We start from the raw sequence: 22,469 nt of genomic DNA, 5'->3' as shown, positions 1-22,469 counted from the left end.
AGAATCAGTGGAAAATGTAACTTAATAGCTTTGAGCTGTCAAGGTTGCCGACCACTGGTCTATTCCATGCGCCTTATAGGGCGGTGCGCCTTATATATGAACAAAGTTGTAAATTATGTCAATTAATGTAGGTGCGCCTTATAGTCCGGTGCGCCTTATAGGGCAGAAAATACGGTATTGTTTGGGATGATGACAGTTAAAAGTTTTTGGCAGTGACGTTGTCTCGTGAAGCTCAGAAATGAAAGTGAAACAGAAGACAATACTGCGAGCCGCACACCGAGCCAGTTGATCTCAAAGACTTTAGAAGTCCAGTACCAACTGCCTGGATGCAAATACTTTCCAAAAACAGCCCTTCCTCATTTATAGAACGTGAGAAAAGAGATTCACATATCAAGTGTGAGAGAATCCTTGACAGCTGCACAAGGTCATGAGGTAACATGACAACATGCCATTACACCAGAACAACAGAAGCTTGACTCTAAATGCCTGAGTGTCTCGGACTCTGCCATAACATCGCCGGGGCTTTTCACGGCGTGGTGGCGGAGAGTTAACTGCATAGGGAAGCGGAGCTGGATGATGAGAGGATAGGATCTTCTGACTGTGAGCTGACATTAAGTTGTTTGAGGCCTACAGACAAATGGAAAGTCTCATGAATGGAGAACTACATGTACATGCACCGCTGCTTATTGATTGATTGATTTTTCACATTTTGGCTCTGTAGAAACTACCGTTATATTCTTTGGCTCTACGGAGCTTCATATCAGGTCAGTGAGCAGAGCACAAGACGAGAGAGGAAAGGCTCCGGCTCTCTTCATAAATTAGAATCTCAATTATTTTCCTGGACAGACACGTCATAAATGGTATTAGTAAATAGTGTCATACAGAGAAATCTTTCATGGAGAACACCAAGATATATTGTTACAGCAAGTGACTGATGTTAGAATGATGGAGATTGTGATTTTTAATTAGTGACAGTAACACCGTACGCCGGGAACATGTGGGGATGGTTTAGCAACCTGAACCTGCTATAACCCATATGAAACAACCTGAACCTGCTCCATCCACATGAAACAACCTGAACCTGCTCCATCCACATGAAACAACCTGAACCTGCTCCATCCACATGAAACAACCTGAACCTGCTCCATCCACATGAAGCAACTTGAACCTGCTATAACCCATATGAAACAACCTGAACCTGCTCCATCCACATGAAACAACCTGAACCTGCTCCATCCACATGAAACAACCTGAACCTGCTCCATCCACATGAAACAACCTGAACCTGCTCCATCCACATGAAACAACCTGAACCTGCTCCATCCACATGAAGCAACTTGAACCTGCTCCACCCATATGAAATAACTTGAACCTGCTCCACCCATATGAAATAACTTGAACCTGCTCCACCCATATGAAATAACTTGAACCTGCTCCATCCACATGAAACAACTTGAACCTGCTCCATCCACATGAAACAACTTGAACCTGCTCCATCCACATGAAACAACCTGAACCTGCTCCATCCACATGAAACAACTTGAACCTGCTCCATCCACATGAAACAACTTGAACCTGCTCCATCCACATGAAACAACCTGAACCTGCTCCATCCACATGAAACAACTTGAACCTGCTCCATCCACATGAAACAACTTGAACCTGCTCCATCCACATGAAACAACTTGAACCTGCTCCACCGACATGAAGCAAACTCCTTAGACTGTTTTTTGTGTGTAGAAACTCCATGAATGTTGAAGAGAAGCTTTGTAACAGACTGAGCTGCTGCTAGTTTCCATCTGCAGAAAGACACTAACAGATTACGGTGCCTAGAGTAGCATTAAGTCCCGTTTCCACTGCACAAAAACTACAGGAATGGACAGGTATAGTCGTTACGGTGCGAGTTTCCAGCGCAAAAATGTGATTTTCCAGAAACAACCGCTCCAAAGGCGGTCGTTTTTCCGCTACCCCTCCGTCAGGGTACCCAAGACTATGGAACAACATGGAAGTTGCAGCTGCAGCTCTGTGGCTGCAAAACCTAAACGTTAGCAAAACAACCACTGCAAAGTGGAGGATGTAAACAACAACAGAGGATTCATAAGGTCCAGATCTGCCACCTGGCTGAGACGACTGTTGTAACGTCACATATCCAGGGAGCTGTAAGCCCCGCCTACTTTCGAACCTACTTTCTGTAGTGGAAACGGGCACCGGATTTGGCTCCAGTTACGCTTTGCCGTACTGCTCCATTCCATCCCTGCACTGTTTGTGCGGTGGAAACACGGCTTTAGAACTCTATCAGCGTTACCTCCACATTCTTTCAGTAGTGGTGGGCTGTCATTCCTCAATCGGTGCAGACTGAACATAGCTAGCATTTTGGCTGCTCATGCTAGTTTAAGTAGCGGCAGCTGCATTTCACTGTTTAAGACAGTGAGCCTCCAGCTGTCACTTTTCTAATAAAGACGGCTGATAAAATAGTGCACGGGTTGTTCAAAGCCTCGAAAATGTGTACAGTTGAACCTCAGACTAGGAAACCCAGTAAGAGCCTCTGTTAACACGCCTGAATGACTGAAGAGTCTCCAGCAGGGGTGCTGCTGTGAAACTTACTTCAGTCAAACATGAGGCCCGTGGTCCAAAACCAGCTGCTAAAAGCTCCAATCAGCCCCACAAACAACCAAGCAAGCGGTTGTATAGGATTTATAGTAGGGTTTATTTTTTTCTTCTTTTACATTTCACTGTATTTTGCTGCGGAATGCTTTATTAAAATTAACTTTGTTGCGATTGTAGTCATTTTCATTATTAATTTGATCTTGCAAAATTAGTTGCATCACGTACACTGAGCGACACAACACCACAAACCTTTACAGTTTGTGTGTGTGTGTGTGTGTGTGTGTATGTATATATATATATATATACATAAAACAGTGAAATTCCATTTGGTTACATCTCTCTTAGAGCCGCAGCAGCAGCATGTCACATTCACAGTCAGATAAATACTAGTCTATGGTAAAGTGCATTACTAAAGTTGCAGCCGCAACTTCCGTGTTTGTTGTGAGAGAGCGGACGCTCCGGCCGCTTGCCGGCGACTTTCTCCGCACCCGGAGCGTTCCCCCCGGTTGGCTGAGGCAGAGACACGGGAGTCTTGAGCTTTCTGCTCAAACGCAGGAGGTTTTCCACTTCGGCGCTGATCGCGGTCCGGCAGCTCAGCGTTGGAACACGGAGGTGCCGAGCTCCGAGCTCCTTTTCATGGCTTCCGCGGTCCGTCCCCACGATATAGCGCCACTGACCGCGGTGAACAGAACGCTGACCGCCTCTGGAAAGCGGAGCTGCCGGAGCGCGATCAGCGCCGGAGACGAGAGCTCCAGACTCCGGTGTCCCGGACGCACATCCACACCACGGCGAGCGCTATGCTGCAAACAGAAAACTCCAACGCGGTGCAAAGTCCCTCCCCCCGGTCTCCCCCTGCCTCTAGTCGCTCTTTCACCACAAACACTAAAGTTGAGCAGCAAAGAAAAGAAAATGAAAATAAAAACAACCAGAGCAAAGCTGACCACACTGACAGCAGAGGATTCAGCCGACACATTAACATATTGAGGGCGTGTAGTAAATCACTGACCAATCAGCAGACAGCAGCTCAACCTCAGACCCGTTCCATGGTCCTGGTACCCCAACGGAAGGGGAGCGGAAAAGTGGCCGACTTTGGAGCGGTCTGGAGCGGTTTAGACTGCATTCCTGTCGTGACACGCGAACCGGAACGGTTTAGACCGGTCAAGCCTGGCACTTTTTGTGCGGTGGAGACGGGGCTTTAGTGGCCTGTCGGAGGAGCCGGCTCGAGTAGATCTCCTCTGGGTGTGGTAGTGGGGAGCCAATGAGCCACTGAGCAGTCTTGATGACCCGCTGCAGTTGTTTCTTTTCGTTTGCAGTGCAGCTGGAGTACCACACCAGACAACTGTAGGTCAGCACACTTTCGATTGTGCAGTGATAAATGTTTTTTTAGCAGCGGTGTGGGGAGTTTGTTCCTCTTCACCGCACACGCACGCACGCACGCACGCACGCACACACACACACACACACACACACACACACACACACACACACACACACACACACACACACACACACACACACACACACACACACACACACACACACACACACACACACACACACACACACACACACACACACACACACACACACACACACACACACACACACACACACACACACACACACACACACACACAGTTTTGTGATTCTTAAATAAGTATGTTTCTTCCATGTTTGGTTTGTTCAATATAAACTGGTCCTATAACTTATCAAATGTCATAATGTAGTATTTAGTCATCCACAATGCATTATGCACCATTAAAGGTCAATTCTTCTCCAAACTTTTCGGGGTTTGTGATAAATATTTTTTTGCTCTATTTATTTACTTTTATGATTGTATAGTAATATGATCAGCATTGGTTGCTACACAAATGCTTCAAGTACAAGAAAAGGTAAACTACCCCTGGGCAGGAACATGTTTACACATTACAGAGCCCACAGTAGCACTAGTAACTATAGTAATACGTTACTAACTTCAACAATTACCATTAAAATTCATCAGCTGGTTTCCTAAACTTCACACAGCTAAAGGCCGTATACAATAAAAATGCAATGGAGAATGAAAATGGACCAATGCTGACATGCTTTCATGGTGTGTAGAAAAGGTTGCAGTCTCTAGACCAGGGGTCGGCAACCCACAGCTCTTTGGTCCCTCCACTGCGGGACTCCTTGAGCCTCTGTCCCACTGCAGTTCATCCTGGAGCGGGGTGGTATGGGCAGTAAGGCAAAGGCCTCTCCACACTACAAAGAGTGGGGTAAAATGTATGTCATGACAGCCGGAGCTGCAGCTCTGGGCTCCACGGCTCAACTGGTATCTGAAGCTGGGAGCTTCCTGCATCTTTCACAGGAAAACCACTGCGCTGTGGAGCGCCGGCAATTCCAGGAGGTTCATTGCAGACTTGTTGAGAGTGACGGAACATTCTAGTGAATTACACAACAACTAAAGGACACTGAAAGCCACACCATGACATTCATGGTTCTAACAATCCAGATCTCCCACATATATCTTCCATTTTAATAATGTGTCGCAATAAAGGAGCTGAGAGCTGCAATGCATTATGGGAGTTTCTGTTTATCGAGTTTAAATGCAATTATTGGGGGTTATATTAGGTTTGTAGTGTTGGTAATAATTGTGTTGTGTTTTTGTTGCTTAGTTCATGTAGTTTAGTTTATTAGTTGTAAGTTGTCAACCAGCAGTGAAGAAGGTTTTGTGTGTCGTGTCCTCCTGGCATGGTCTGCCTGTGGGACTGTCAAAATAAAAGACTGATGTCAAAGGGGGGTCAAAGTCAGCTTTTAGTGTGCTGATATGCATGATATACAGCACAGATGAAATTTCAGTCCTCTCAGACCCACAGTGCAAAGGCATGTCATAATATATTAAGAAAAACAATATAAAGATTTAAAAATCTATACACCCTATAAACATATAAACAGTAAAGTGGCATGAACACAATGTCTCTTTTCAGGTAGAGACGTCTGTTGTGAAGTATAATTTTGTCTAGCGTGCTTCTTTGACATTACTCGCCATAATATCACAGTGATATTGTGAGTGACAATGTAGGCATGTGTGCACATGGGCAAGCTGGAGTGTGCACGCGGGCGTGTGGCTCTCTGGGTGTTGTGTTCAGTGGGAAACGAGACCAACTGGCTCTTTGAGCATTAAAGGTTGCCGACCCCTGCTCTAGACGACTTCAGACTGGAAGCCAATTCCTCAGCATGACAGTTTACATGATAATGCTGTTTGTGTAAAGGTGGAGGATGTTTTGCACTGTTTCAGGGATGTTTGGATGTATATTCAAAGAAACCTTTAATGAATTGTTTCATTGATGCTGGAGACATATCATTAACCACTTTGAAGATGGTTCTTAAGATTGTATACAGAATGTAATTGTCAGCCTTGAGTATTTTGTATTTGCTAAGAATATGACAGTGATGACACAAAGGCGTTTTCTGTCTAGGACTTTTAGAACCGGTCTCCAGAGACATGAGTGTTTGAGACCAACGGGATGAACAAGAAGTGAAGTCTGGCGACTGTGGTCTCAAAGAATGTGAAAGATGCTTTGATGGTAAGACTCTTCCTGGTGTGGTGCAGTGAGAAGGTACTACTGTTACATCGTTTTTTAATGTGCTTTTTGAAGCAGTGTTTGGTCCAACCTCCACCAACTACATGAAGCCAACACTTTAATATTAACCTCCATTAACCACGTGAAGCCAACAATTTAGGGCCTCTCCACACCATCTCACATCAATGCACCGTTGTCTGATCAACATGGCGCAGCGTTTTAGGAGCCTGAATGTTTTGTTTTGTTTTTTTTACTTGAGTCACAGAGTGAGAAATTCTAAAACTCCAGCTCAGTTTTGAGGCGCAGACAATCAATTCACATGTGTGGAAAACAATGTCATCACTGTCACTGACAAATCAGCAGACTGCGGTGGTGTAGCTCCTCCTTTTTTCAGTACAACCCACAACTCTCATCAGTGGAAACGCATGACTGCATGCCTCATCCTGGACACCAGAAACAAGGTGTAGGTGTGTGTGTGTGTGCGCGTGCGCAGAGACCAAGTTTGCGGCAGACCTCCAATGTGCAGCCCATTGTCTGCTTGGTTCACATTAGATTGGTTGTTGTGAAACAGGACTAAGTTTTAGAAACTGGCAACTCGTTCCGGTGCTGTTGGTGTCCAGAACACATCCAACGTAGTTTCTTTTAATAGCACTCTAAAGTGAAATGCCTTCTACATCCTTTAATTGAATGCTGCCAGTGAAGAATAGACGTGCAGCTAAAATTAAACCAGTCGAGTATTGTGAAGTATGTTTGTTCGGTATTCTGGTACTGGATTGGTATCGCAGTACTGACTGCTTTAAATCTATACTATACTGGGCTCGGCTGGTACCGGTAAGTTGGGGTTTTTTTTACGTTGCCGCGAAGCGCCACTATGTTGCAATTTGCACCGCAGAGAGTAGCCCGTGTCTGTGGGCGTCAGCCAGCTGCTCCGCTTTCTGACTTTCATTCACTTAGGATTTTGTAGACGGGGGAGTGTCGTGAATGACCAGGGGTCCCTTAAGGGAACTGAGGTGAGTGCACGCGAGATATTGACAGCTCTTTGTGCAATCGGGGGCGGGCGGTTAACAGATGTTTTGGACAATCGGAAGTGCGGAAAAACAAGTGCGTGAAGTGCTATATGGAGGAACTTTGGCTTCAAAACAAATTAGCATGGTGTCACGGTTAAAAGCCTTGTGTTACAAGCCTGTCTTTGTGGTGTTTTATTTACAAATGTATATAGCTCTAAGATTTTCTGGAAAAAATAAAACAATAATGCCATTTTTTGTGTTCTCTTTTTATTTGGAAAAGAATTGAAAGTATAGAAATACATGGTGGTATCGATACCGTGACAACACTATGGTGAAGAAAGGAAGAAATGGGATGTGATTCGTGCTATCCTTAACCTTAGCATACATATTCTGTGCTGTGACTTGTACTTGACTTGTGCCATTGTTGAAGCAATTTAGGGTGTGAGCAAATTCAAACCTGCCAGAACCTGAAAAAAACTTCAAACAGGGCAGGACAGCGAGAAAGGAGAAAATCTTTGGAAAGCTAAAGCTTTAAAGCAGGGGTCTCAAAGTCGTGGCCCACAGGGCAATATCTTGTGGCTCCCAACTTGATATGAAAGTATAATTAGTGTGGCCCGCGAGGGGAGTGGACCTCCAATCCTGGCGTGTTTTGCCAGCCCAAGCACAAAAGGAAAGGCGACTGCTACGAGCTACAGCAATGCAATGTCTCTTGTTGTGAAATACATCAATCAAATCAGTTCCAGTGGCTTCAGCCAAAGGAGGTTCCGCATGCGCCACGTCTTCAGCGAGACATGTAAAAAAAGAACTCAAAAAGTCAAGCTTATCTTTATACCTGCTGTAGGCAGCAGAGGCTTTTATTTTGACATGAAGCAACAGGAACACCATGGCAGGAGCACATGACACAAAACCCTCTTCACTCCCGGTTGCCAACTTAAAACTAATGACGAAACTACATGAAATAAATAACGACATGAACTAAGCAACAAAAAACACAACACAATCATTACCAACACTACAAACCGAATATGACATTGAGACCCAATAATGACATCGAAAACACGACGAACAGAAACTGCCATAATGCTTTGCAGCAATCAGCTCCATGAAGCTACATTATGTAGCGCTCATGGAGTGGGGTATGTGGTGCAGGTGTTGTCCTGCCATGGTGTTTCTTTTGCTTGTGTGTGTCAAAATAAAAGCCTCTGCTGTCTACAGCTGGCATGAAGGACATTCTCATACTTTCGAAGGATTCTTCCACATCGCAGTTTTCAGAACCCCGAGTGTGAGTGGTGTGGCTGTCAATATCATTTCGTCATTGTGTAATTCACAATTATTCCTAGTTAAAAGATTATTTGCCAGACGACGCACCAGTGTTGTTGCGTAATGACATTACATGCCTGCGTTGTTCACATACCTGCCTACATTTTACCGCACTTTGTCATGGGGCCGTGCAATACAGTTGATCTGGGTGTGCTTCGCCTTACCGTACCGTACAGCCCACTCAGGGATGTACTGCAATGGGACCAAGGCTCAAGGAGCTGTAACAGAGGGACCAAAGAGCAGCATGTGGCTCTGGAGCCCCAGGTTGCCGACCCTTGTTCAAGACATTCTCAGGGTCTCAACTGCTTCCTCTCTCAAGCCAAATGTGGCTCAGACATGTGAAAATAAGTGCTGCCAAGTCTCCAGCAGCAAGGAGTAGCAAAAGAAGAACCGTTCATGATCTTCATTCAATGTTCTATTCATATTCAGGAGAAATCGTTAAAACTGTTAATGACATCAGGACGAATCCCTGATGTGGCCCAGCCGCACCCAGACTCTTCCTCCAGTGGCCCCCAGGCAAATTGAGTTTTAGACCCCTGCCTTAAAGAATTTTTGCACGTGATCGTTGTTCCCGTCACCAGGAGGAAAGTGAGGCTGCTATTTAGTGAACTACTAGACAAAGTAGAGTACCGAGGAAAGTTCAAAATCTACCCAGAATTCAAAGAGTGTGAGGGCTTTGTCTTGTCATCACATCTACACTTAGTGGTGCTAGTATTTCAGACATATCTTCATTTGTCATGGTATTAAAATCACGCTTGTGAGTCTGGGACTGGAAACGTGGGAGCTGTGGGGGTCGGGGGTCGAGATCAGGGTGTCATGGTGCAGGTTGTTTGGACTGTGGCAGTAAACCAGAGTAACGGAGGAAACTTGCACAAATGTGGAGAGAGAACACAGAAACTCCACACAAAGAACCAGCCATGGTTTGAACCGGGGACCTTCTGGCTGTGAGTGGGACGTGGGTACAGGAACATGTATCATCACATCAGATCAACAGTCATTCTGTCGCAATCATGTCACCCCGACCATCATTGTTGATGTCTGGTCTTCAGATCGTCTGAATCTGATGGAATTCCTCGGTTGATCGTCAAGATACGACTCAAATCTGTACGCCTGACCTCCAATGCTACCGCCGTCACTCTCTCTTACTCTTTTTCTTTCGCCTTCAACTACTGTTGAACAGTTTGACATATCAGAAAATATTTCTTCACTCCCTGTTTTCAGACAGTCTGCTGGAGCCTGTTACTCCTGTGATGTCACAGCCAAGATGGCAGCGGGTCAGAAAGCTTGCTAGGCTGCAGCCACAAGAATCAACTATATTTCACTAGTTGTCCGCAGTTGTTTACGAGCAGATGATGAAAATATGACAAACCTTTTATGATTAAAGTACTTTTAATAGTATTTTTCAAAAATGATGTGTCATTAAGGTCTTTTGGCAGACATCCCCTCGCTCTCTTCCTCTCTGCTCGCCAGCTTGTGACCATGGCAGCCCAGCTGGTCCTCTCAGCCAAGAGGTCAGAGCTCAAATAGACAACAGAGCCCAGCACTCAGTGTCTGGGAAGAACCCGTTCTGGTTTTCCCAAAACTAGGGGCGGGGATGATTTGATCCAGTATCAAGTTCTGATATAAACGGAATTCACGAAGCCTGGTCTGTGCTTTACATTCTGCTGAAATGACTCCACAGTGTTTCCTTGCTGGCTACTCTGCTCACTGGCTGCAAACAGTGGAATGGATTTCAGTGGAATGGATTACAGAGGCGGGTCTCAATGGGACACGAAGGAATGAGTCAGGAAATCCATTGCAGTTTGCAGCCAGCTCGTAGGCTAGATAAGTAACTTTTCATGACAACGTGTTGCCGTTTGAACGTATTTTACGCTGAAAACACCACAGCAACGTGCAATGTTTGCAAAGCCTTTGTACAGCGAGGCGTCGCTCTGCCGCCAGGTGTCACCGTGATTAGTGACCGTGATTAGATTACACATGAGTGGACCTGGAAAAGATCCTGTTTAAAGCTTCAGGAGGTGATGATACGTTCAGTTCAGCTTTTCTCTTCACTGCTTTGTCTACAAGTCTGTGCAATCGTTCTTCAGGAAAAGACAAAGAACTATGCCTTCTTTACAGCAAAATAAAGAAAACTTTGGTGCAAACCAGCTTCAAATCGTGGACATCAGGGGTGACCAAACTCTGTCCTTGAGGGCCTTCATCCTGCACAAGTTAGCTCTGTCTGCTTCAGCATACCTGAATCTAAAAAGCTTGAGGAAAAACCCAATATCAAGCCTCTCATTGCAATCAGGTGTGTTGCAATTGGGAGGGAGCAAAGACATGCAGGTCCTGGAAGACAGAGATTGGACACCCCTGGTGTAGATGATTTGGAGTCAAATCACACAGTCAACCAAGTGTCTAGTAAGGAGGGAACAACAAAGACAATATTGGAAACACCATCCAATTGGAAAGGGGATGTTAATGAGGAAAGACTGCAGAAGAATAGGCGCGAGTTGGTCAGCATTAAAACAGTCACAGCGGAGAAAGCCCGTTGTCCAGGACCAACAGTGGAACAGAATAACATTACATTAAAGTTAGTAGTCAAATTCCCCAAGGACGTCTTTGCTTCTGCAAGACAGACCAATTGTTCCAATTTTGATCTTCTCAAGTTTCTTTTCTTGTAGGGTGCCTCCTCAAACTGACATGGTGCTTTGGTGTCCTAATTCCAGCAGCATTTTGGATTGTCCAATTATGTGTTGTTAATGGGCACTGGGACAAGGCACTGAACTTCACCGTCTAATTTTCCCTAAATACAATATGAAATCAATATGTGCGCAATTGGCGTCTGTAAAAAAACGTCACTTGGCTGTTTGCTACTAACCTTTCATGTTAGGCTTGGGTTTGTCAGTTTGCTTGCCTGTGGGGGTTTGTGCCTGCTGGCCCTGGCCCCCGGAGGAGGCCCCTTGCTGGGCTGCTTTCTGTTTCAGCATGGTCCAGTCGAATGTGTAGTCGTACTGGTGGTTTAGAGTCCTGCAACAAATGGTAAATAGATTTCACTTATACAGCTTTATAGCTGTATGAGCAGCCCCAAAGCGCTTTACATAGCTCATCACATTCACCCATTCAGACAACGAACAACACAATCACTCGATTCACTGACTGACGTTCAGAAAGAAACCTACACAAAGAGAAAATAAACAGTACATACATTCAGTACTGTGGGGTAGGGCTCGGCAAAAACATCAATTTATCACATTTGTAGCTTATAAACATCCCTGGCTGGTTTTACGTTGTGTGTGTTTACCTGAAGAGGATGCGAAACAGCTGGCGCAGGTACATGTAGTCTGGAGCCTCCTCAAAGCGTAGCCCACGGCAGTAGTTCAGATACATGGCGAACTCTGCTGGGAACCCCTGAAGACAAGTGTTCAGTGAGGTGCGTGGGCCTGCAGCACACAGCACTGACCATTCACATTACTGGACTCTTACCTTACAAAGGACCTCAACGGGGGTCGACATCTTCTTTTCCGAGATTTTCTCATACTTCTGTTTCTTTGTAGCAGCCTGACACAAAACACAAAACAGATCTAATGTCACCAGAGTCCCTGAAATGATCTGACCCGTCACTTTGTTCTCACATCCACTTTAAACTTTGACACTGTAAAAACTATGTTAGTGTTTTCTTTGATCACATAGCACAACCAAATAAGAGTACCTCCAAGAGACAGACACTGTGCAGGGTGAGGCTGGTCCTGGATTGCATACTGACCTTTAGTCCCTGCCACGGCAGACTGGTTCTGTTGAAGTACATCAGCACATAGCCTAGTGACTCCATGTCATCACGGCGACTGGAACCACAAGACAAGAGTTCATGAGTCCAGAAGCCTCTGATCAGCATGCTGATAATGTCATGAGCTTAGCGGCATCAAACACAAGTTCTAATTTGGCCAGCAGAATAACATTACACAGACAATTCCTGAATCTTTCCTTATTTATTTACGGGAAGGTTTTTTTGATGGCTGCAAAACAAAGGACTTTGAAAAAAATCTTTTTTTGCAACATTTCCCTCTATTTTGCTTCATGAACCATTACATTGGTACCCTTTTACCCCTACACTAAAGAAAGCGTAAAGATGTCAATCACTTTTTATCAGGAGGTTTTTGTGTTATGTTCACTGGTGAAATTAAGGGGCATGAAGGCTAAAGTTTGTCCGCCTGCATCAGTTGAAATCCACATGATCAGAGAAGGTAAGCTCAGGAATACGTTTGGTTTGGCTTGCTTTGTTGCACTGAGCCTGAAAGTCGTTTGATGGTCAGGACTGACAGATTCATTGTCCACACTGACCTCTGTTCGATGCCCAGGTGTGCGTTGATGGAGGCATAGCGTGCCGTTCCAGTCAGGTTTTTGTCTTCTCTGTAGGGGATGTGCTGCCGTGTTCGGTTGTCTCGGTACTTCTTTGCCAAGCCGAAGTCAATAAGGAACAACTGAGGGTGAGATAGATTGAAATAAATTGATCGTTAGAAGACTGTGTTGGCCCTCACATTCATTAAAACATTAATAAAAGCACTTTCCACTAGCCTGGACTCTCACTTTATAATAATCATCAACTGTTTGACTACTAACTGAAATCCTTTCACTTATGTGTGTGTTTGTGCTTTCTTGCTTAAGTTTCTGGCTTCAGCTGGTAGACTCAACTCTTCAATCAAGACTGAAACTAAGGATATTAGGACCTATATTAGATACTTACCAATTATAGTTTACATGATTCTTCACATATCTTTTTGTGATCTGACAAATGTATTGTTTCTTTTACAGACTCAACAGTACAACTGCATTTAATTACACATTACATATATTCTTCTGTATTACGCTGATAGTCATGTCAATAATTTAGACTGGAGAGTTCACTCAAAAATCACTTTTCATCCAAACTGTTGAGATTTTGTAGAACACAGTTCTCTAGCCAGCAAAGCCCGCCTTACTCAACAATAACCGAACAGATGATTCAGCCAACGCTCAAGGCTGACAGGAGTCTTGTGTGGGCTTGTTCAGCAGCATACCTGCTTAAAGGTTAACAGCCAAATACCAGAGCAGACATGGAGCTGTAGACCAGAAGACACACCTAGACACTGACATTCAACCCTTTGGCCACCGCTTCTTAAGGTCTCGTTCAAAAGGCTCCAACTAGAAAATGATCCAAGATAAAACGGTCCACTGTAAAGGAGAACAAAATCTACTCCAACCTAAGGTTTGGGTGTACATTCACTAATTTAATAGTTATAGAAATGGCAGCCATATTCAAGTACATTTAGCACGGTAGATTTTTGTATTTATTTATTTGTCGTACTGTATTAATCCCTAAGGTGAAATTTGTAGGGGGTGTTGGGGGTTAGTGCGGGTCGAGGGTCTTGTTGGGGAGGGTAGTGGGGGATTGGGGGTCTTGGGAGTTGGAGGGGATCAAGGGTCTTGCTAACGTGGTGGAGGTGGAAGTGATCAAGCGTCAAGGATCCTGGTCGGGTGGAGCTAGGGGGGTTGAGCCCCAGAATTCACTGATTGGAAATGTGAAGTTTTAAATCATAATAATTCCCTACAGACTGGTACACTTCCTGTCTCACCACCCTGTCACGACCTCCGCTGCCGTTTTGACCCCAGCTCTTTCTGTTACCACCGCAGTTGTGAAAAACAAGGCCTGGACTTTATGATCATGAGCTTCTTTATGTGAGCCGTGAACAGAAGCTCCAGTAACACAGTCCAATTCTTGAATCCCTACATCACTCACTGTCATGGAGGGCCAGTTTCAGACCGCTTCATTAAAGATTTTGATTATACACATGAGCCAGGACTGAAGCCACATGCGTCTGCTTCAGTGCTCAGCTTTGAAAATACTTCATATTGTAAAAGTGCTTGAATCACCTGTAGGAAAACCACCAACCAGGTTTGTGTTGAAATACAAAGGAATGGTAATTTCAGGTATCTTTGACATTAAAAGCTTCAGTTTCAAACACATTCAGATGTTTGCCATATTCCAAAAAGTGTTCCACAGGGCCTCCACCTTTCGCTTAGCTTGTTTTATACCACATTTATACCAGGTAAAAACTCCCGAATGTCACCAAATACCCATCAAGCCTGATATTGCAGGTGCTGAAGGTCAGCCAGGTGTCATACTACTTCATTTGATAGTTCATATTATTACTTGAATCGAGTATTCCTCAATCCATCACATACAGTCCTTTCTTTTGGAACAAACCTTAAGGGGATATTAATGATTGGTTAACACAAAGCCTCAATGGCAAAAGCAAGAAGAGCTCGTCCTATTCCCTTACTTTTATCCTGACAAAGTTTGGAAGCGAAATTGCTCACAAAGCTACATCACACGTTCAGAGAAAGCATATCAAAGGAAGTCGGTGCAGCTGTCAACAGAGCCAACAGAAAACAGTGCTAAGAGGAGCAGAGTCTGCTGACTGGTATTTCTGAGAGCTCAGACTCCTGACGAATACAACACCCAGAGGAAATGTTGACAGGCTGAGACTGAAAATAAAGTAAATGGTGGGAGATAATCATGACCCTTGTTTCACAAAGAACTGCAACTCACAACAATAGATACGAAGGCTTCATACAGCTCAGTGGCGTTTTATTCTGTTTCCAACAAAACTGTGATCATCACATCACATATCAGGCATATTTAGGATTTAACATCCTCAAAGTTAAAACCCTTTTTGACTACTGGAAAATTGAAAACACTCAGTAACCTCTGATTTTAACAGACTTTTCACAAAGACAAAACTATCAAAATGTCCAACACACGACGTCAAGAGGCCATCGCCTGCAGGAAAATACTTCCATCAGGTGCTGATAAAAGAAAAACAAGTACAACTGAAGCAAACTACTTTACCAGTCCAACCTTAAATACATGCATGCAATGCACTTTGAGTCCTGTCTGCAGATTCCTTTTCAGGGTTTTACAGAGTGAACAGTGTGGCCTGCGCAAACATTCACAGACACCACCGATCTTGCATCACAGACATGAAGTTGCAAAACAAAAAAGAAAGTTGTGTTAATAGTTGAATAACATCACCCTGTGTTTGTGCAGCAGAAGCAGATGCAGCAGCAGAACACTTCCTGGTAAAGTACATTAACTTGACAAGGATCCTTCAAGAAAACTGCAGCTCCTACACTTGTTTCTCGGACTCGAGGCCATGCCAAGTTGTAATGGATTCTATTTTCACATTGTTCAGCATCTCACGCTTTGTTTTAACAAGACTGTGAGCATCTTGTATGACTTGACATTAAGTTGGTAAAGGGGCTTTTTGAACCACAAGTTGCTTTATTGTAGTCGTCAAACAGTTTCTGTTGCAGTGTTACTGGTGGTGTTTAGAATTAAAACTGAATACAAGTAAGGATTGCTGTCGTTACTGTCCGAGCAGTCTGCTCCTGCCCCATGTGGCACAACAAGACATCTGAAAGAACAGGGATAACCTTCTCTAGAAGATACATGTTGGAGTCTGTGATCCTACTCCACTGTGACAAGGAGCACACCGGGAGAAGGATGGAGTACATGTGCTGCGTAGTGTGAGATGAGTGCTGGTGGACTGACTCACTTTGTACCAGTGTAGTTAAGCATGATTGCAAAGCAACAAGTGCTGTTGTGAGGCAGCTGGTGTTGTGGTAAAACTCACACCTGGTTTAATCCTGAGAAAGATGGGTCCTGAGAAGAGCTAACAGCCAAGCTTCTTTTCCTCTTCCCCACTGACGAGTCTAAACACTAGGGCAGACAGTAAAGGGGCAGGGGTCAAAATTACACAGCCTCCATCCACCTTCAGTCACAGTCACCATAAGTACAACGGGCACATCTGTCTGCACCCACATTGTGTTCCGAGCCCTTATCTGACCAACGGTGTCCAGTCCAGTGTCTGTACATCCAGCTCTGGACGGACAGAGGCAACGAGACTTGTGGTACAGATATGATCGTTCTGGCCATCGGTCTCGAGGACGGGACAACCGTGGAAAGATCAACCCTGTACCACAGCAGGACAAAGACAAAAGTGTTTTTGGAATTGCCTTGCTATTATGTCTGATGTGGACAGAACAGGCCCGGGCAGACAGGCAGCGTTATAGCTCACAAAGACTTGAAGGGGAAAGAAGTTTCTGGCATTAAATAGGAAACAAGTCACAAGTCGTCTCTTCCTTACCAAGAAAACATGTGAAATGCTTCTACAGAGAGAAATCATTTACCAGCCCTAAGAAATGGTGGAATCATGATATTGGAGACGATGCCCGTCTCCAGTATACATGAAAAACTAAGATCATTTGTTTATTCCTGTGGAAGACACATGAACGCTGTACTACAGTAGAAACAATCAGTCTTCTCTGGTGTGGTCTTTACTGTCCAGCTTTTTAAAGTGGTCCTTGAGTTTCTTGTTTAGAAGCTTTCCTGTGGGACAACACCTGATCTGAATGCAGTTATGAGGCCTGATGATCCATTCACTTCAATTAGACGTACCGAGAAACCTCTAAATCATCCACAGCAGTACAGTAAAATCTGCTTTAAGCTGGTCCGTGTTCAACTTTATTTTTCTATTTTAATGTGCTCTCTTCACTGCAGAGCACAACATTTACACACGGATTACCAGTTTGCACACATTGATTTTCTGGTACACATTACCAGGCAATTACATTGACTGCAGGACAACAGAACTAATTCAAATTAGCCCACAACAATAAACAGTACTATATAGACGCCTTTTTTCTTGCTGTGCGAGCACCATTTTGAGACAAGTACGGCCTATTTAAAAACAAAATACAAGGGACCACATGAGCATCACACTGTGCCAACTTGAGGTCGATGCATAAGTGAGACAATCAAGACAAAGAAAGTGCTGTACAAATGAGCAGAGAGGCCATATTAGATACACTATAACATAAAAAAACCCGGAAGACAATAAGCCATTAACTCTGGCCTAATTGCCATGCCAGCTTGTGTATGTCTAGAGAGGGACCTAGGATGATGAACTGGATTTGGAGGTAAACACATGGGAAGTTTTCTAAATAGAAAATCGCCGAGATAGCTGCTGTCCCACCGCACTTTTTGTGCTGGGGGGGGGGGGGGGGGGGGGGCAGGACAGGTTTTCACAAGGTCCCACTCCGAAAATTGTGGATGTTACGGAAATAAACATGATCACCGGCTACGATTTTCCGTCTTTCATCTGTTGAGGTATCGAGCACCGAGGAACGGGTCTTGTGAGGAGGAGCGACAATTCAGCTGTCTGCTGATTGGCAGTGACCATCATCAATCTTGATTTAGAGGCAATATTTAAATATTTCATCGGCTATAAAACCTCCTGTTGTAGTTTATATACGCCGATTTGCGCTCACTGGTTGTTTTGTTAGCTCAGTTTATTGAAATGTCGTCACACAACACAACATGACAGTCTTCTAACGAGGTGCATACACTCCTCTCGGTAACGAGAGGAGATTCAGCAGAAGCTGGATGCTGCTGTTCACAATGAGAAATCTTGTGCTGCGTCACAGAGAACGACAGACAGCGGCAGAGTTGTCGCCAAGTGACACCGGCTGCTACCGACCACTTTCATGTTCTTTGCCTGACATGTCCCTGCGTCGTTCACAACCCCACCTACATTTTAACCATACCCTCCCACCCCAACCCTGTGTGGGACGTACTCCTTGGTGGAACTGAGGCTGATGTTAGGGGTATACTGTGGGGAAAACAAGTATTTGATATACTGCTGATTTTTGAACTTTTCCCACCTACAAAGCATGTAGAGGTCTGTAATTTGTATCAAAGTTGCTCTTCAACTGTGAGGGACAGAATCTAAAACAAAAATGCAGAAAGTCACAGTGGATGATTTTTAAATAATTAATTTCCATTGTATTGCATGACATAAGTATTTGATACATCAGACAAACAGAACTCAATATTTGGTACAGAAACCTTTGTTTGCAATTACAGAGATCAGACGTTTTCAGTAGTTCTTCACCAGGTTTGCACTGCAGCAGGGATTTTGACCCACTCCTCCATACAGATCTTCTCCAGAGCGTTCAGGTTTCGGGGCTGTCGCTGGGCAACATGGACTTTCAGCTCTCTCCAAAGATTTTCTATTGGATTCAGATCTGGAGACTGGCTAGGCCACTCCAGGACCTTGAGATGCTTCCTACGGAGCAACTCCTTAGTTGCGCTGGCTGTGTGTTTTGGGTCGTTGTCATGCTGGAAGACCCAGCCACGAGCCATCTTCAATGCTCTTACTGAGGGAAGGAGATTGTTGGCCAAGATCATACGATAGATGGCCCCATCCATCCTCCCCTCAATACGGTGCAGTCGCCCCGTCCCCTTTGCAGAAAAGCATCCCCAAAGAATGATGTTTCCACCTCCATGCTTCACAGTTGGGATGGTGTTCTTGGGTTGTACTCATCCTTCTTTCTCCAAACACGGTGAGTGGGGTTTAGAAAAACTCCACTTTTGTCTCATCACACAACATGACCTCCCATTCCTCCTCTGGATCATCGGCAAACTTCAGACGGGCCTTGACATGCGCTGGCTTGAGCAGGGGGACCTTGTGTGCAGTACAGGACATTAATCCATGATGGCGGAGTGTGTTACTGATGGTTTTCTTTGAGACTGTGGTCCCAGCTCTATTCCGGTCATTGACCAGGTCCTGCAGTGTAGTTCTGGGCTCATCCCTCACTGTCCTCATGATCATTGATGCTCCACGAGGAGAGATCTTGCATGGCGCTCCAGACCAAGGGCCATTGACCGTCGTCTTGAACTTCTTCCATTTTCGGATAATTGCACCAACAGTTGTTGCCTTCGCACCAAGCTGCTCGCCTCTTGTCCTGTAGGCCATCCCAGCCTTGCACAGGTCTACAATTTTATCCCTGATGTCCTTGCACAGCTCTCTGGTCTTGGTCATTGTGGAGAGGTTGGAATTTGTTTGAGTGTGTGGACAGGTGTCTTTTATACAGGTAACGAGTTCAAACAGGTGCAGTTAATACAGGTATTGAGTGGAGAACTGGAGGGCTTCTTAAAGAAGAACTAACAGGTCTGTGGGAGCCTAAATTGTTACTGGTTGCTAGGCGATCAAATACTTATGTCATGCAATACAATGGAAATTAATGATTTAAAAATCATTCACTGTGATTTTCTGCATTTTTGTTTTAGATTCTGTCCCTCACAGTTGAACAGTGCCTTTGATACAAATTACAGACCTCTACATGCTTTGAAAGTGTGAAAAATTCAAAAATCAGCAGTGTATCAAATACTTATTCTCCCCACTGTATGTGAGGTGTAGCTGGGTTTTGACCAATAAACGCTAATAATAGTAAATGTGTGTCATGAAAAAAACTTTTCCAACAAGAGTGCAATCATTTTGAGTGTACACAAACAAGAAATTGAGAGCAAAGTGTGGCGGCTGTTATCTGAAACTCACAGCAACAAGTTTAGAGTTCACCTACATAAAACACAAGACTTGAAGTGATAAAGGTCAGTCCATCGACAGGACGGCAGACAGTACATAAACACCAGTTCCAGCCTGCAGTTCAGATTCACTTACTGAATCAAAATCCACAACACAGCTTATGAGAAGCAGCACTGCTTGCCATATCCATTCTGTTCACTTCCAACACAAACCACACATGTTCTCCCATCAAGTCTGACCAGTGATCAGTTAAATGGACAGGTCAGAGTTCAAACTGCAATCTAAAGGGTGCAGTTCCCTCCAGGGTGGAAATGTTTAGGATACATTCACAAATACCAACGTCTCATCTGTTATAGAGCCAACACTAAAGGACTGAAAGCTGGTTTACAGTTATGTACATGAGAAGATGGGGAAAGTTCATTTGCTGTGGTTTTTCCGTGAATATTTGACCAACAGATGAATGACAAGATGCACTGATGAAAAAGCACTCCTGTCTGTATTTCTACTTGGGAGTGTGAACCACCGACACATGGTGGGAAATTATATCTCATAAATGTTTTCAGAATGGTGACTGTTGGAGGAGTGAGGAGCATAAAGAGGATGCCCATTAATGTGGGTCAGATGAAGATTGAGTCATCCAATTACTTTAAATTCAGCATTTATAAAATCCCATTATCTTCAACTGCAGTTAATGTACTTAATCTAGGGCTGGGCGATTTAGCCCCCCCAAAAAAAAAACTGAATTTATAAAAGAAAAATCGATATTGTTCTTGATGCACTTAAAATGCGTGCATACATCAGATATATTGCCAAAAGTAAACCTTTATTGCTGTGATTGTCCTCATAGCTAAGCTTTACTCAGGTTTAAGCAAAAGTGCAACAGCAACTGGGGTTGGGGGTCGAGTTTGCAAAATAATAATTTTTAGCTACAAATTTTATAAACGTTTTGCCCAGCCCTGACTTCTAAACAGAGGTAAAGTTGAATCAAAATCCAACTGTTTCCCTGTGTGGAAGAAGGGCTTCTTTGTGCCCACTGGTGCAAACATAACTGCTCAGTGTCCCAAGGAATCCCAGTGAAAGAGACCAGAGCAGGTAGCCGTGTGTTGCACAGATTGTCGGGAACTGAAGGAAAGGTTGTGGCCAAAAGTGACAATAATCTGCAGTACCCAGTTCCTGGCGGTATAACCTGCAGACAATCTGAACTGGAAAGCTCCAATTTCAGCTCCTTAAGCCTCTGGAGAGGGTCTGCAGTGTCAGGACGAAGATGACAGGACACAAATGGACCAACATTTCAAGAGGGCGCGTGACAGATATTGTGGAGGAAGCAGGCTTGGACTTTTCACATTGACAGACTAAATGGATAGGTAACTTATTTCTACAGTATAGCTACACTCTGAGATAGAGAGGAATCTCTTGGTCTTTTGGAAACATTTTCCCCACCCAAGCGAGCTTGGCTTGAGGCCATGTGGATATGGAGTCGTCAGTATGAATTAACTTTGACATGAACTCCTGTAAACCACACATGTTCTTTTCTTTCATAGCAGTTGCACAAGCATATTCTCTAGAAATAAACTCTTAAAGGAGTGCAAATAATTATTTTTTGGAGGAACTAAAGTTTCACTGGTTTTTAAATGTTTAATTACATTTTTTCATTGATTCAAAACAAAAACAGTTTTCAGAATTGACTGAAATACATATTCTTCATTCTGGAGCCTTGACTGAACTGCTCAGTTCAGTACAGCACAGGATGGGTTTTCGTGCATGCCCAATGACAAAAGTTGTGGATGGTACCAAAACAATCGTATCCAACATTTGTGATTTTTGGTAACCCATCAGCTGATATTGCTAGCACATCGGTACGGGCTCATAAGGAGCCGTCTGTTGATTGGTCAGTGATGATCGTCACTGCACAGGCCCCACTGACAAAGTTGTGGGTGGTATGGAAAAAACTAACCGTTACGATATCCGTCCCCCCTCCATTGAGGTACCTCGCACTAAGCAAGGGGTCTCATAGGGAGGACTGACAATGCAGCCATTTGCTGATTGGTAGTGACCATCGTCACTCTTGACATGCCCACAATATTGAAATAATCAATTGGCCGTAAACCCTCCCATTGTTTACATACGCTGCTTTGCGCTCACAAGTTGTTTTGTTAACTGGGTTTATTGAAATGTTGACGGTCCACAGTAGGGATGGGGACGATCCGATCCAGAATCGGGTTCCAATACCAACGTAATTCATGGACAGGAAATTTCCGAGAAGCCTCGTCTGTGCTTCACTGTATGCTGAAATGACTCAACAAGGGATTCCCTGCCTCTCTGCTCGCTGGCTGCAAACTGTGGAATGGATTTCCTGAATGGAGGCGGGTCTCAATGAGACGCGGAGTAATGAGTCAGGAAATCCATTCCACAGTTTGCAACCAGCGAGCAGGCTAACATAGTAGCTCTGTGGCTATTCAACTTTTCATGACTACATGTCCGCTGTTTGAAAATATTTTACGCTCAAAACACCTCGAAGCAAGACTGAAACATGCAATGTTTGCAAAGCTGTTGCAAAAGCGACGCAG

The 22,469-nt window shown here is 44.3% G+C and overlaps 1 protein-coding gene across 4 annotated transcripts in view; it reads right to left on the bottom strand.

Annotated features, from left to right (window-relative positions):
- csnk1a1 (casein kinase 1, alpha 1) overlaps window positions 1-22,469 on the bottom strand; it is a gene marked incomplete at its 3' end in the record, with an annotated part of 52,273 nt that overhangs the window by 9,069 nt on the left and 20,735 nt on the right. Inside the window, exons 5-10 of one of the 4 annotated variants that reach the window (XM_080502699.1) lie at window positions 16,152-16,235; window positions 12,818-12,957; window positions 12,243-12,321; window positions 11,963-12,037; window positions 11,781-11,887; window positions 11,358-11,506 (exon numbers count right to left, since the gene is read on the bottom strand). In XM_080502699.1, coding sequence (XP_080358825.1) covers window positions 11,358-11,506; window positions 11,781-11,887; window positions 11,963-12,037; window positions 12,243-12,321; window positions 12,818-12,957; window positions 16,152-16,235 — 634 coding nt within the window. Of the gene's footprint in view, window positions 1-11,352; window positions 11,507-11,780; window positions 11,888-11,962; window positions 12,038-12,242; window positions 12,322-12,817; window positions 12,958-16,151; window positions 16,236-22,469 lie in introns of those variants that run through there. The other 3 variants (XM_080502701.1, XM_080502700.1, XM_080502702.1) reach the window with 3 other exon arrangements.

Source organism: Blennius ocellaris, assembly GCF_963422515.1.
Source record: "Blennius ocellaris genome assembly, chromosome: 9".
NCBI lineage: Eukaryota > Metazoa > Chordata > Actinopteri > Blenniiformes > Blenniidae > Blennius > Blennius ocellaris.
This window is presented reverse-complemented; position numbering and strand designations above follow the sequence as displayed.